We start from the raw sequence: 16887 nt of genomic DNA, 5'->3' as shown, positions 1-16887 counted from the left end.
AGGCATACCCAATACTAAAGAGGGTCATGGAGCCCGGACAGCCAGTGTTGTATTACACGGCGTACTCTAAGCACGGCTTCACGCGATCGCGTCTTATTACTAGTAAACCAAATCTCGGGGCGTGTTGTCGTTTTTGCTTTACGCCCCGTAATGTCTTGGTACTAATAAACCAAATCTCGGGGAGTGTTGTCATTTTTGCTTTACGCCCAGTAATTTCTTGGTACTAGTAAACCAAATCTCGGGGCGAGTTGTCGTTTTTGCTTTACGCCCAGTAATTTATAGGTATTATAATTACTTACTACTAGTAAACCAAATCTCGGGGCGAGTTGTCGTTTTTGCTTTACGCCCCGTAATTTATAGGTATTATGATTACTTACTACTAGTAAACCAAATCCCGGGGCGAGTTGTCGTTTTTGCTTTACGCCCAGTAATTTATAGGTATTATAATTACTTACTACTAGTAAACCAAATCTCGGGGCGAGTTGTCGTTTTTGCTTTACGCCCAGTAATTTATAGGTATTATAATTACTTACTACTAGTAAACCAAATCTCGGGGCGAGTTGTCGTTTTTGCTTTACGCCCCGTAATTTATAGGTATTATAATTACTTACTACTAGAAACCAAATCTCGGGGCGAGTTGTCGTTTTTGCTTTACGCCCCGTAATTTCTCGGTATTATAATTACTTACTACTAGTAAACCAAATCTCGGGGCGAGTTGTCGTTTTTGCTTTTCGCCCCGTAATTTCATTTAATAGTATAGTTATAGTATAGTTATTGTAAACCAAATGTCGGGGCGAGTTGTCGGATTGCTTTCTCGCCCCGAAATTTTGTTTACTAGTATGTTTTTATCTATAAAATTTTAAAATTCTATAAAATTTTAAAATAATACCACTAAACTTTCTCGCCCCCAATTTCATTTACTAGTACTAGTAAGTTAATTTGCTAAGTTAGCTAATATATGAATTCCCAAGACAGACAATGTTAGTAACCTTGTGAATTATCCTATCAAATAGTCCCTATTGCAGCGACTAACATGAAAATTCTTGTGGCGAGTCGCTGTGTTTCTCAAGCCAAGGTCGTTTTTAGCTCATTAGTATGGGCGGGTGAGGCGGGTATAAGAAGTCCCTATTGCAGCGACTAACATGAAAATTCTTGTGGCGAGTCGCTGTGTTTCTCAAGCCAAGGTCGTTTTTAGCTCATTAGTATGGGCGGGTGAGGCGGGTATAAGAAGTCCCTATTGCAGCGACTAACATGAAAATTCTTGTGGCGAGTCGCTGTGTTTCTCAAGCCAAGGTCGTTTTTAGCTCATTAGTATGGGCGGGTGAGGCGGGTATAAGAAGTCCCTATTGCAGCGACTAACATGAAAATTCTTGTGGCGAGTCGCTGTGTTTCTCAAGCCAAGGTCGTTATTAGCTCATTAGTATGGGCGGGTATAAGAAGGAGCAAAAAACAAGAACAGGTCAGAATCACCGTAAAGTTCCTACTGACAGGAGGTTTGAATATCTTGCAAGTAGTCAGTCGAGAGGTTATCGCCGAGTGATGAAGATGCCCCTGTGTACTCGTATCACTGTGCTGTTGTTTGTGGCGCTCTGTGCTACCGTACTAGTGGCTGAGAAAGATGGAATGGAGGACCAGGGACTGAGGACTCGGGAACAGGCTGATGAGTTAGAGCGACGTGGCATTCCCACCAACGCAGAACTCAATAACAGACTGGAAAGCATCGAGAAAGAGTGAGTGTACATAAAACAAATCGTTTTAGGAAAATTTGTAATATTTTTAGCATTAGTATCAATATTAATAAATTTCTCCTACGGAGTTAAACTCTTTTATTGAATTTTCTGCATGTGTCAAAGCCTGTTGGATTTTGATAAAAAAGGGAATCAGAGACATCACAGCGCGTGGGGGATTCATCTCCTAGCTGCTTTCGAATTTGCTCATATATTGTTGCTGGCTTCTAATTCAGTTAAATTGTTATGTGGCTATTTACGGAATCTTTTAAAAACTTGTTAAACCTAGGCATAATTGCTTGGTGATTGTGGTAATGATAAATAGAAATTTTTTCTTGTTTTGTTTGATATTTGACAATTATATTTTTCTTGCCAGAATGAAAGCCCTTCTCTCAGGCGGAGCAACAGTCCCATGGCTTCGAGGTGAGTATCAATACATAACTCCCATGACTTCTAGGTGACTATCAATACATAACTCCCATGGCTTCGAGGCGACTATCAATACATAACTCCCAATGCCGGGGTGACTATCAATACATAACTCCAACGGCATCGAGGTGACTATCAATGCATAACATATTACATAATCAATAACACATACATCAGTACATAATAAAATAATATCAGCAGTCACTGAACATGTTGAATGTGTGTTATTAAAACGTGGAGCGGGGAACAGGGATCTGGGAACGAGTGATCAGCGGTAGGGCACAGCGATGTAGCAACCTCACGTGCGTCTCTTTGGCTCTTCTCTCGTTAAAATGGATGGTAAGTGAAATCTCTGACTCTGTTTCTAAGAATTATGAATAATTCATGCGCCCATTGAATCGAATCTAATACGTTTCTCTTATTTTAGATGTGATAGAGATCAAGTCAAGTGAATGGTATGTTGAAAGGGATAATATGATAACAGTTTGCTTGGGTAGTTTAGTGCGAGCTAAAATCGCAATGGTAAACTTGAAAAGAGATTTATGGAAACATATTTTGAATCCGTGGATATTTTTGCAATCCTACATTGCCATGACTTCAAATTCTCATCCCATAGTGATGAAAAGCACTCTTTACAAATTTGAGGTGCTATTTTCAGTATTTTTATGAGATGTTGAAAGCTGCTGTTTTCCGTGACCATGACCCTTCTTTCCTCTAACACCAAGTTGACTGTTTACTAAATTAGACTATTGCAAAATGTTATTACTTTTCTGGCCCCATCTTATTGGTTCTTCTGTACACTTTATTACAGCTCAAGCTCAGACTCAAGCTCAGACTTGGACTCAAGCTCAGACATTGTTAAACTTGTAAAAGAAAAACATCAGCTTGCGATTTCAGCTCGCACTAAACTACCACGCATGAATTATTCATAATTCTTAGAAACAGAGTCAGAGATTTCACTTACCATCCATTTTAACGAAAGAAGAGCCAAAGAGACGCAGATGAGGTTGCTACATCGCTGTGCCCTACCGCTGATCACTCGTTCCCAGATCCCTGTTCCCCGCTCCCCGTTTTAGTAACATCCATGTTGAATTTTCCATCATCATCATCATAGGGAGAGACGGAAAGGACGGGAAACCGGGTCTGAACGGTAAGTACTAAAACAAGACAAGTCTTTTGTTAAATTTGTTTAAAATGAATGTATTTATCATTTTATTCTATTTTTCTTAACGTCGTGATCTTGGAGGTCTAAAGGCAGCGCCAGCTGCTCAGGGAGGGACTGTTTTCTGGGTCGCTTCGGTTACCTGCATTCTCGTTGCTCGTTTTTGTATCTTAAGAGGGTTTTTCGATTTCAAATTATTAATTATTAATTATTAATTTATCTTTTAGGTAGAGATGGTCGTGATGGAAAACCAGGTAAACCATTTATTATTATTTTTTTGTAGAAGAAATTTCTTATTTTAACAAAAAGGAACATTTTAAGATTTTATTGAACACTTCAGATTTTGAAAAAAGGAAGTACATTTTTAAATATGAAATATGCCTAATAACATGATCATCATTATATATCATTTTTAAATATATCATCATCATCAAATATATTTTTATTTTCTACACGCAAAAAAAGAAAATATTATTTAGAAAATATACATTTGCATTGTATTTTTTTTCTTCGGCTTCTTGTAAAAGGCGATTTGTGTTTTTAACCTTTTATGAAAAACAGTTATTTTTGTTTTTGACATATCAATCAATGGCATCGTTTTTTTTTTATCAGCAATGCTGAAGGGGATATCCTGGCTAAAAATTGGTTAAAAATAATATAATATCAACAGTCACTGAACATTTTGAATTACCCATCATTCATAGGGAGAGACGGAAAGGACGGAAATTCAGGACTGAATGGTGAGTACTAACAAAAGACAAATCCATTTTTATTTAAATTCGTTTAAAATCAATTTGTTTATCGTATAATTTCATTTTTGAAATCGTGATCATCAAGGTCCAAAGGGAGCGCCCGGTGCTCAGGGAGGGACTGGTGCGAGGGGTCCCCCCGGTCCCAGGGGGTCCTCTGGTGTACAGTACGTGCGATGGGGGAAGACCTCGTGCCCAGGCTCCGCGCTGCTCGTCTACAAAGGTAGGATACGTGTATAGTTGCGAGGGGATGATGGAGAAAGGACTAGCTGACCGCTTGGCGGGAAGTACCAGTTTTATTCTCCTCGACAACAGAGGGTAGTAAAAGCTGATATATCTTGCTCTAAAACCTTTCCCTTTTTATATGCTCTACTCAGAGCGGCCTGTCCTTCTGCGGTCCAGCTGTGCAAGTTGTTTTTCCTTCTCACACGTGTATTTTTAAACTTATTTTGTTTGGAACTAGACCACAAGGGCAAACCGCGTCCGTGCTGCAATTTTATAGTTTTATTAACCTTTGTTACCTTTATCAGTTATAGGTTAAATATGACCTAATCCCTGAATCCGTTATAAAGACAATATTTATTTTTGGCATCGGGAGCACACACGCAATGAATATCTTTTTATACCGGGACGCCTAAGTCCGGCTATTTATGAGGCTTATCGTGTGATGATGTTTTTAGGTCTAGTAGGGGCGAAATACGAGAATTAAGAAATAATCGATAAAACAAGTGGCTGTCGCCTCTTATTGTTCTTACGCACGGCTCCAGGTGTTCTTGGTTTCCTGTTACTAAATTCAAGTTTTCCGCGGGTACAAATTATAAAAAGAGATGTCAAAACAGTGGTATTTTCCCGATACCATATCATTTACCAATGATGCTTTCTAAAGGCTCATGATAACATATCTAATAAAATCAAGTCAAGGTCTCCTATCTTCTCTACTATATGACTACCCTAATAACCGCTAAATCATGAAACTACTTATCCTTATCCCAATAACCACAAAATCTTGAAACTAAAGAAACCTGACCACTAATTTGTTTTTATTGATTCTAAAACTACTCACTTTGACTGAATATTTGATTATATGGAAAATGTCTAGCGTGACAAAAGGATACTAGTCATGGGTACCAAAAAGGAGGAAAAATAACGAGTGCGTTATGATCATAACGGTCCTAGGTAGTTACCGTATGAGCCATAAGGGGCTGCACCTTTGATGGGAGGTAACAGATTTTTTCGTACTCGGGGGGGGGGGGGGGTGGGTGGCCAAGGGGGCACGCCCCCCCCTTCTAGCAGCCAAAAATACATATCAAACATATTCCCCACGGATAGTGTCCTTCGTATGCGTTGCCTTATATGGGCATTGATGCCCATATTTAGAAGAGCTAAAGTTTTCCCGCTCCCTGATCTCCAGAAAACATGGTAAAAAATGCTGATTTCTGTCAATTTGAGACTCGAGGCAAAAATGTGTCAAAAAAACTTTATCGCTTGGTCAAATCTTTATCACACAAACCTTGAAAAGCCCTTAGACCCAGGCCTCCAAGAGATTGTCCGAGCGAGTTTTAAGGTCACCCAAATATTGATATGCAGTAAATGTATGAGACATTATCTAAAACACAGGAGACAATGCCTTGAAAAGGCCTTTTGGGCCCCCTCGTGTTAAAAATTCTGGCTACGCCGCTGTCTTTTGTCTCATATACCTTTTCCTTAAAGGGCGTGTCGGCGGGGAGTGGCTTGATCACCCTGGAGGTGCGGCAGAGTACGTGTGTCTCCCCGAGACCCCCCAGTACATAAACTTCACCCCGGGACATCAGATCAGCGGCTACATGTACGGCGCCGAGTATCAAGTCAGTGACCGCAGCCCCTTCACACGTGGAAAAGCCCTACATGACCACGATGTCCCGTGCGCCGTGTGTTACGTCCCGTCCCGCAGCACCCAGCTCATGATACCCGCAGTCGCCCGCTGTCCCGCGGGATGGTCCCGCGAGTACTACGGCTACCTGATGACGTCATACGCCTTTCACAAGCACTCAAGTCAGTTCGTGTGCGTGGATCACGATGCCGAGTATGTCCCGGGTACTAGCCCTGACCATAACGGAGCACTGCTGTACCCCGTGGAGGGGAGGTGTGGGTCACTACCGTGTGCCCCGTATGTAGATGGGTATGAGCTGACATGCGTAGTCTGCACCAAGTGATTCCAGTTGTACGATTGATGGAATAATAAAATATTTGTAAGGGGTGGGGTAACAATGTGTCTAGTTCACTCACAAGCTGTTGCATGACTGATTGAATAATAATAAAAGAAAAGTTATCGGGTTTATAGTATACGGTGCTCTGCTGTTATTCACAGCAGTTGTATGTCTAATGAAAAAATAAATCTTTAAAAAATTGAAATTGTGTAGTGTAAATATATTCTGTCTTGTTTGCTTAGAACACATATAAAAAAAGTAAACTAAACAGATGTTGGTCTATGTCATACAATGCTTGTTACTTTTGGCTGGTATACACAGATTTGAGATACTCATGGGTTTGTCTTGATCCTTTTCATTTTAATAATATTTGAAAATACCACATCCATGGTCTCTTCATGCGAAATCGCAAATAGAGTGGAGCCGTTTATTTCGTTTGATATATGAATTTCAAAGCTGTAACATAGGCTTGGAAATCTTTTGGGGGGGCACAGCCACGCCCTTACTGGTAATTGTAATTTTTGAACACATTTGTAATGATGGGGGGGGGGGGGGGGGAAGGAGCACGTGCTCCTGGATTTAATGGTGATGTGGATGTAGGACGGAGAACAATTTGTGCAACAAATATGATTTGAAAAAAAAACCCTGTTATTAGCATAGCGCACAACTGAAAAATTCCGTCCACCAGAACAGAAGCCTTCTGGTGCCTTCTTTGTGAGGTCCTCTTTACTTTCTTCCTTCTCTCCCTGCAACTTTAGCCAATGATTACTAGTCCGTCTTCAAGTTGGGCACTGCACATGCGCAATCATTATTGTAGTTGGAATGGAACTCAACCTCATTCCAAAGTCTCTTACCTTTTGACCAGCAGCATGTATGTGGGCTCTGGGAACGAGATTGGCTGGAACTAAAAATCATAGTCATATCAAACAATTTTGTTTTGAAAATTGTAGTTTTTCTCGCTTGCTCGGCCAATTCCTTATTTTGAATTACATACCATATTTGGGAGTCCGCCGCTGCATTCGTTTTCCTCTCTTTGAACAGTGCACGTAGAGAATTTCCACGTAGACATACAGGAATTAATGTTTTACAGCGATTATGCTGACCGTCATTTTGAAACCAGCCAAGACCCTAACGTTATAGATTATCAAAAGGTTTCCCGCGCTCGCGCCAGACTCTTTTAGACAATTGAGAAAAACGACAACCATTGATTGATATGGGAAATGACTCTGAGTAATGCCTGGTGCACACTAGTGACATAACGAAGTGCGCACACTCTTATTCTCGTATTGAGAGGTATGTATAGGTCTTTGGGGGTATTATTGAGAGGTATGTATGGGCCTGTGGGGGTATTATTGAGAGGTATGTATGGGCCTGTGGGGGTATTATTGAGAGGTATGTATGAGCCTGTGGGGGTATTATTGAGAGGTATGTATAGGCCTGTGTAATTATTATTGAGAGGTATGTATAGGCCTGTTGGGGTATTATTGAGAGGTATGTATGGTCTTGTGGGGGTATTATTGAGAGATATGTATGAGCCTGTGGGGGTATTATTGAGAGGTATGTATGAGCCTTTGGGGTATTATTGAGAGGTATGTATAGGCCTGTTGGGGTATTATTGAGAGGTATGTATGGTCTTGTGGGGGTATTATTGAGAGATATGTATGAGCCTGTGGGGGTATTATTGAGAGGTATGTATGATCCTGTGGGGGTATTTTTGAGGGGTATGTATGAGCCTTTGGGGGTATTATTGAGGGGTATGTATGGGCCTGTGGGGGTATTATTGAGAGGTATGTATAGGCCTGTGGGGGTATTATTTAGACGTATGTATGGGCCTGTGGGGCTATTATTGAGAGGTATGTATGGGCCTGTGGGGCTATTATTGAGGGGTATGTATGGGCCTGTGGGGGTATTATTGAGAGGTATGTATAGGCCTGTACGGGTATTATTGAGGGGTATGTATGAGCCTGTGGGGTATTATTGAGAGGTATGTATGGGCCTGTGGGGGTATTATTGAGAGGTATGTATGAGCCTTTGGGGGTATTATTGAGAGGTATGTATAGGCCTGTGAGGGTATTATTTAGAGGTATGTATGGGCCTGTGGGGGTATTATTGAGGGGTATGTATAGGCCTGTGAGGGTATTATTGAGAGGTATGTATAGGCCTGTGGGGTATTATTGAGAGGTATGTATAGGCCTGTGGGGGTATTATTGAGGGGTATGTATAGGCCTGTGGGGTTATTATTGAGAGGTATGTATAGGCCTGTGGGGGTATTATTGAGATGTATGTATGGACCTGTGGGGCTATTATTGAGAGGTATGTATGGGCCTGTGGGGCTATTATTGAGAGGTATGTATGGGCCTGTGGGGCTATTATTGAGAGGTATGCATAGGCCTGTGGGGGTATTATTGAGAGGTATGTATGGGCCTTTGGGGGTATTATTGAGAGGTATGTATGGGCCTTGGGGGGTATTATTGAGGGGTATGTATAAGCCTTTGGAGGTATTATTGAGGGGTATTTATGATCTTTTGGGGTGTTATTGAGTGGTATGTATGGGCCTGTGGGGGTATTATTGAGGGGTATGTATAGGCCTTTGGGGTATTATTGAGGGGTATGTATGATCCTTTGGGGTATTATTGAGAGGTATGTATAGGCCTTTGGGTGTATTATTGAGGGGTATGTATGATCCTTTGGGGTATTATTGAGGGGTATGTATGATCCTTTGGGGTATTATTGAGAGGTATGTATAGGCCTTTGGAGGTATTATTGAGGGGTATGTATGATCCTTTGGGGTATTATTGAGAGGTATGTATAGGCCTTTGGGTGTATTATTGAGGGGTATGTATGATCCTTTGGGGTATTATTGAGGGGTATGTATGATCCTTTGGGGTATTATTGAGGGGTATGTATAGGCCTTTGGGTGTATTATTGAGGGGTATGTATGATCCTTTAAGGTATTATTGAGGGGTATGTATGATCCTTTGGGGTATTATTGAGAGGTATGTATAGGCCTTTGGAGGTATTATTGAGGGGTATGTATGATCCTTTGGGGTATTATTGAGGGGTATGTATAGGCCTTTGGGTGTATTATTGAGGGGTATGTATGATCCTTTGGGGTATTATTGAGGGGTATGTATGATCCTTTGGGGTATTATTGAGGGGTATGTATAGGCCTTTGGGTGTATTATTGAGGGGTATGTATGATCCTTTGGGGTATTATTGAGGGGTATGTATGATCCTTTGGGGTATTATTGAGAGGTATGTATAGGCCTTTGGAGGTATTATTGAGGGGTATGTATGATCCTTTGGGGTATTATTGAGGGGTATGTATAGGCCTTTGGGTGTATTATTGAGTGGTATGTATGATCCTGTGGGGGGTGTTATTGAGGGGTATGTATGAGCTTTGGGGGTATTATTGAGAGGTATGTATTGGCCTTTGGGGTATTATTGAGGGGTATGTAGGCAGGTAGGCCTTTGGAGGTATTATTGAGGGGTATGTATGATCATTTGGGGTATTATTGAGGGGTATGTATGATCCTTTGGGGTATTATTGAGGGGTTTGTATTGGCCTGTGGGGGTATTATTGAGAGGTATGTATGGGCCTGTGGGGGTATTATTGAGAGGTATGTATTGGCCTGTGGGGGTATTATTGAGAGGTATGTATGGGCCTGTGGGGGTATTATTGAGAGGTATGTATGAGCCTGTGGGGGTATTATTGAGAGGTATGTATAGGCCTGTGGGGGTATTATTGAGAGGTATGTATGGGCTTGTGGGGGTATTATTGAGAGGTATGTATAGGCCTGTGGGGGTATTATTGAGAGGTATGTATGAGCCTGTGGGGCTATTATTGAGAGGTATGTATGGGCTTGTGGGGGTATTATTGAGAGGTATGCATGATCCTGTGGGGGTGTTATTGAGGGGTATGTATAGGCCTGTGTGGGTATTATTGAGGGGTATGTATGGTCTTGTGGGGGTATTATTGAGGGGTATGTATAGGCCTGTGGGGTATTATTGAGAGGTATGTATGAGCCTGTGGGGGTATTATTGAGAGGTATGTATAGGCCTGTGGGAGTATTATTGAGAGGTATGTATGGTCTTGTGGGGGTATTATTGAGAGGTATGTATGATCCTGTGGGGGTGTTATTGAGGGGTATGTATGAGCTTTGGGGGTATTATTGAGAGGTATGTATGATCCTGTGGGGGTGTTATTGAGGGGTATGTATGGACCTGTGGGGGTATTTTTGAGGGGTATGTATGAGCCTTTGGGGGTATTATTGAGGGGTATGTATGAGCTTTGGGGGTATTATTGAGAGATATGTATGGGCCCTGGCCTGGTAGACTGCTTTCTGAAGCTTACGACCAAGCTAGTAGGCATGGCGCTGCCGATAGACAGCGTGGTCGATCTTCACAATGACCTAGTGTCCGACTACATCGTTTGATGGCTTTAGCCGCCGGGGCGTTACACATAGCGCGTCATGTGGACTGTCGTGCCGACACCGGAACGGCAAGCGCTGACGCGCGGAGCCAACGCGAGGTAGCAGCCGCGGACAGTGTCGAGCCCGCCACCCCAGAGTAGACGTAAGCGAAGAAAGAGGCGCTTCGTGTATGCCCTGACTGTCGTTGACGTTGCTTCACGATATAAAGCCGCCCGCCCTCTGAGGACTAAGAGCGCGGCCGTCGTCTCCCGCGAACTCGCTGGCATCTATGAAGAGGGACCTCTCACATGGCCTAAAGTCCATGTCCAGAGTTCAAGGGTGCTACCACGAAGCTCCTAACAGACCACGGGGTGGAGGTCCGACGGGCTGAGCCTGGGCACCACAGGAGCCAAGCTTTCACCGAGTCTTTCCATCGCTGGCTGGCGCAGCGCCTATTTCGTGCGCAGTACTCGAAGCAGCTTGCGTCCGGCGAGACAAACCGCGAGTGGGTTACTGCTCTGCCAATCGTCATCTCGGACATGAACGCAACGAAAACTCGCATGACTGGCCTTGCGCCTGAGGACGCCATAAAGCTGAGGCGCGTGCCTCTCAAAGCCGAAAAGCCTCCCCTAGAGGTCCCATTAGATGTCGGAACGGAGGTGTATTATACATCGCAGTAAACGAGGAAGACCTTCAGGACAAAGGCCGACGGCGAGCGACGGACCCGTGGTGGACAAGCAAGGCGTACCCAATACTAAAGAGGGTCATGGAGCCCGGACAGCCAGTGTTGTATTACACGGCGTACTCTAAGCACGGCTTCACGCGATCGCGTCTTATTACTAGTAAACCAAATCTCGGGGCGTGTTGTCGTTTTTGCTTTACGCCCCGTAATGTCTTGGTACTAATAAACCAAATCTCGGGGAGTGTTGTCATTTTTGCTTTACGCCCAGTAATTTCTTGGTACTAGTGAACCAAATCTCGGGGCGAGTTGTCGTTTTTGCTTTACGCCCAGTAATTTATAGGTATTATAATTACTTACTACTAGTAAACCAAATCTCGGGGCGAGTTGTCGTTTTTGCTTTACGCCCAGTAATTTATAGGTATTATGATTACTTACTACTAGTAAACCAAATCTCGGGGCGAGTTGTCGTTTTTGCTTTACGCCCAGTAATTTATAGGTATTATAATTACTTACTACTAGTAAACCAAATCTCGGGGCGAGTTGTCGTTTTTGCTTTACGCCCAGTAATTTGTAGGTATTATAATTACTTACTACTAGTAAACCAAATCTCGGGGCGAGTTGTCGTTTTTGCTTTACGCCCCGTAATTTATAGGTATTATAATTACTTACTACTAGTAAACCAAATCTCGGGGCGAGTTGTCGTTTTTGCTTGTCGCCCCGTAATTTATAGGTATTATAATTACTTACTACTAGTAAACCAAATCTCGGGGCGAGTTGTCGTTTTTGCTTTACGCCCCGTAATTTCTCGGTATTATAATTACTTACTACTAGTAAACCAAATCTCGGGGCGAGTTGTCGTTTTTGCTTTACGCCCCGTAATTTCATTTAATAGTATAGTTATTGTTATACTAGTAAACCAAATGTCGGGGCGAGTTGTCGGATTGCTTTCTCGCCCCGAAATTTTGTTTACTAGTATGTTTTTATCTATAAAATTTTAAAATTCTATAAAATTTTAAAATAATACCACTAAACTTTCTCGCCCCCAATTTCATTTACTAGTACTAGTAAGTTAATTTGCTAAGTTAGCTAATATATGAATTCCCAAGACAGACAATGTTAGTAACCTTGTGAATTATCCTATCAAATAGTCCCTATTGCAGCGACTAACATGAAAATTCTTGTGGCGAGTCGCTGTGTTTCTCAAGCCAAGGTCGTTTTTAGCTCATTAGTATGGGCGGGTGAGGCGGGTATAAGAATTCCCTATTGCAGCGACTAACATGAAAATTCTTGTGGCGAGTCGCTGTGTTTCTCAAGCCAAGGTCGTTTTTAGCTCATTAGTATGGGCGGGTATAAGAAGGAGCAAAAAACAAGAACAGGTCAGACTCACCGTAAAGTTCCTACTGACAGGAGGTTTGCATATCTTGCAAGTAGTCAGTCGAGAGGTTATCGCCGAGTGATGAAGATGCCCCTGTGTACTCGTATCACTGTGCTGTTGTTTGTGGCGCTCTGTGCTACCGTACTAGTGGCTGAGAAAGATGGAATGGAGGACCAGGGACTGAGGACTCGGGAACAGGCTGATGAGTTAGAGCGACGTGGCATTCCCACCAACGCAGAACTCAATAACAGACTGGAAAGCATCGAGAAAGAGTGAGTGTACATAAAACAAATCGTTTTAGGAAAATTGGTAATATTTTTAGCATTAGTATCAATATTAATAAATTTCTCCTACAGAGTTAAACTCTTTTATTGAATTTTCTGCATGTGTCAAAGCCTGTTGGATTTTGATAAAAAAGGGAATCAGAGATATCACAGCGCGTGGGTGATTCATCTCCAAGCTGCTTTCGAATTTGCTCATATATTGTTGCTGGCTTCTTATTCAGTTAAATTGTTATGTGGCTATTTACGGAATCTTTTAAAAACTTGTTAAACCTAGGCATAATTGCTTGGTGATTGTGGTAATGATAAATAGAATTTTTTTCTTGTTCTGTTTGATATTTGACAATTATATTTTTCTTGCCAGAATGAAAGCCCTTCTCTCAGGCGGAGCAACAGTCCCATGGCTTCGAGGTGAGTATCAATACATAACTGGCCATGACTTCGAGGTGACTATCAATACATAACTCCCATGGCTTCGAGGCGACTATCAATACATAACTCCCAATGCCGGGGTGACTATCAATACATAACTCCAACGGCATCGAGGTGACTATCAATACATAACATATTACATAATCAATAACACATACATCAGTACATAATAAAATAATATCAGCAGTCACTGAACATGTTGAATTTTCCATCATCATCATCATAGGGAGAGACGGAAAGGACGGGAAACCGGGTCTGAACGGTAAGTACTAAAACAAGACAAGTCTTTTGTTAAATTTGTTTAAAATGAATTTATTTATCATTTAATTCTATTTTTCTTAGCGTCGTGATCTTGGAGGTCTAAAGGCAGCGCCAGCTGCTCAGGGAGGGACTGTTTTCTGGGTCGCTTCGGTTGCCTGCATTCTCGTTGCTCGTTTTTGTATCTTAAGAGGGTTTTTCGATTTGAAAATTATTAATTATTAATTTATCTTTTAGGTAGAGATGGTCGTGATGGAAAACCAGGTAAACCATTTATTATTATTTTTTTGTAGAAGAAATTTCTTATTTTAACAAAAAGGAACATTTTAAGATTTTATTGAACACTTCAGATTTTGAAAAAAGGAAGTACATTTTTAAATATGAAATATGCCTAATAACATGATCATCATTATATATCATTTTTAAATATATCATCATCATCAAATATATTTTTATTTTCTACACGCAAAAAAAGAAAATATTATTTACAAAATATACAATTGCATTGTATTATGTTTCTTCGGCTTCTCGTAAAAGGCGATTTGTGTTTTTAACCTTTTATGAAAAACAGTTATTTTTGTTTTTGACATATCAATCAATGGCATCGTTTTTTTTATCAGCAATTCTGAAGGGGATATCCTGGCTAAAAATTGGTTAAAAATAATATAATATCAACTGTCACAGAACATTTTGAATTACCCATCATTCATAGGGAGAGACGGAAAGGACGGAAAACCAGGACTGAATGGTGAGTATTAACAAAAGACAAATCTATTTTTATTTAAATTCGTTTAAAATCAATTTGTTTATCATATAATTTCATTTTTGAAATCGTGATCATCGAGGTCCAAAGGGAGCGCCCGGTGCTCAGGGAGGGACTGGTGCGAGGGGTCCCCCCGGTCCCAGGGGGTCCTCTGGTGTACAGTACGTGCGATGGGGGAAGACCTCGTGCCCAGGCTCCGCGCTGCTCGTCTACAAAGGTAGGATACGTGTATAGTTGCGAGGGGATGATGGAGAAAGGACTAGCTGACCGCTTGGCGGGAAGTACCAGTTTTATTCTCCTCGACAACAGGGTAGTAAAAGCTGATATATCTTGCACTAAAACCTTTCCCTTTTTATATGCTCTACTCAGAGCGGCCTGTCCTTCTGAGTTCCAGCTGTGCAAGTTGTTTTTCCTTCTCACACGTGTTTTTTTAAACTTATTTTGTTTGGAACTAGACCACAAGGGCAAACCGCGTCCGTGCTGTAATTTTATAGTTTTATTAACTTTTGTTACCTTTATCAGTTATAGGTTAAATATGACCTAATCCCTTAATCCGTTATAAAGACAATAACTATTTTTGGCATCGGGAGCACACACGCAATGAATATCTTTTTATACCGGGACGCCTAAGTCCGGCTATTTATGAGGCTTATCGTGTGATGATGTTTTTAGGTCTAGTAGGGGCGAAATACGAGAATTAAGAAATACTCGATAAAACAAGTGGCTGTCGCCTCTTATTTTTCTTACGCACGGCTCCAGGTGTTCTTGGTTTCCTGTTACTAAATTCAAGTTTTCCGCGGGTACAAATTATAAAAAGAGATGTCAAAACAGTGGTATTTTCCCGATACCATATCATTTACCAATGATGCTTTCTAAAGGCTCATGATAACATATCTAATAAAATCAAGTCAAGGTCTCCTATCTTATCTACTATATGACTACCCTAATAACCGCTAAATCATGAAACTACTTATCCTTATCCCAATAACCACAAAATCTTGAAACTAAAGAAACCTGACCACTAATTTGTTTTTATTGATTCTAAAACTACTCACTTTGACTGAATATTTGATTATATGGAAAATGTCTAGCGTGACAAAAGGATACTAGTCATGGGTACCAAAAAGGGGGAAAAATAACGAGTGCGTTATGATCATAACGATCCTAGGTAGTTACCGTATACGCCATAAGGGGCTGCAAATTTGATGAGAGGTAACAGATTTTTTCGTACTCGGGGGGGGGGGTGGCCAAGGGGGCACGCCCCCCCCCCCTTCTAGCAGCCAAAAATACAGTAAATGTATGAGGAGACAATGCCTTGAAAAGGCCTTTTGGGCCCCCTCGTGTTAAAAATTCTGGCTACGCCGCTGTCTTTTGTCTCATATACCTTTCCTTAAAGGGCGTGTCGGCGGGGAGTGGCATGATCACCCTGGAGGTGCGGCAGAGTACGTGTGTCTCCCCGAGACCCCCCAGTACATAAACTTCACCCCGGGACATCAGCACAGCGGCTACATGTACGGCGCCGAGTATAAAGTCCATGACCGCAGCCCCTTCACACGTGGAAAAGCCCTTTATGACCACGATGTCCCGTGCGCCGTGTGTTACGTCCCGTCCCGCAGCACCCAGCTCATGATACCCGCAGTCGCCCGCTGTCCCGCGGGATGGTCCCGCGAGTACTACGGCTACCTGATGACGTCACACGCCTTTCACAAGCACTCAAGTCAGTTCGTGTGCGTGGATCACGATGCCGAGTATGTCCCGGGTACTAGCCCTAACCATAACGGAGCCCTGCTGTACCCCGTGGAGGGGAGGTGTGGGTCACTACCGTGTGCCCCGTATGTAGATGGGTATGAGCTGACATGCGTAGTCTGCACCAAGTGATTCCAGTTGTACGATTGATGGAATAATAAAATATTTGTAAGGTGTAGGGTAACAATGTGTCTAGTTCACTCACAAGCTGTTGCATGACTGATTGAATAATAATAAAAGAAAAGTTATCGGGTTTATAGTATACGGTGCTCTGCTGTTATTCACAGCAGTTGTATGTCTAATGAAAAAATAAATCTTTAAAAAATTGAAATTGTAAATATATTCTGTCTTGTTTGCTTAGAACACATATAAAAAAAAGGTAAACTAAACAGATGTTGGTCTATGTCATACAATGCTTGTTACTTTTGGCTGGTATACACAGATTTGAGATACTCATGGGTTTGTCTTGATCCTTTTCATTTTAATAATATTTGAAAATACCACATCCATGGTCTCTTCATGCGAAATCGCAAATAGAGTGGAGCCGTTTATTTCGTTTGATATATGAATTTCAAAGCTGTAACATAGGCTTGGAAATCTTTTGGGGGGGCACAGCCACGCCCTTACTGGTAATTGTAATTTTTTTAACACATTCGTAATGATGGGGGGGGGGGGGGGGAAGGAG

At 41.8% G+C, this 16887-nt stretch overlaps 2 protein-coding genes across 2 annotated transcripts; both read left to right on the top strand.

Moving 5' to 3' along the window:
- Positions 1-1407: 1407 nt before the first annotated feature.
- On the top strand, positions 1408-6458 carry LOC125559907 (short-chain collagen C4-like). The gene is made up of 7 exons (XM_048722141.1): positions 1408-1730; positions 2104-2150; positions 3271-3306; positions 3546-3572; positions 4023-4058; positions 4156-4290; positions 5778-6458. The coding sequence occupies exons 1-7, from the start codon at positions 1423-1425 to the stop codon at positions 6257-6259; spliced, it is 1071 nt and encodes a 356-aa protein (XP_048578098.1). The 5' UTR covers positions 1408-1422; the 3' UTR covers positions 6260-6458.
- A 6213-nt stretch (positions 6459-12671) lies between these two features.
- On the top strand, positions 12672-16533 carry LOC5499800 (short-chain collagen C4). Its single transcript, XM_048721924.1, has 7 exons — positions 12672-12994; positions 13368-13414; positions 13662-13697; positions 13931-13957; positions 14406-14441; positions 14539-14673; positions 15853-16533. Exons 1-7 carry the CDS (start codon positions 12687-12689, stop codon positions 16332-16334), a joined length of 1071 nt encoding a protein of 356 aa, XP_048577881.1. The 5' UTR covers positions 12672-12686; the 3' UTR covers positions 16335-16533.
- Positions 16534-16887: the final 354 nt, after the last annotated feature.

Source organism: Nematostella vectensis, chromosome 14 (genome assembly GCF_932526225.1).
Source record: "Nematostella vectensis chromosome 14, jaNemVect1.1, whole genome shotgun sequence".
NCBI classification, from domain to species: Eukaryota; Metazoa; Cnidaria; class Anthozoa; order Actiniaria; family Edwardsiidae; genus Nematostella; species Nematostella vectensis.
This window is presented reverse-complemented; position numbering and strand designations above follow the sequence as displayed.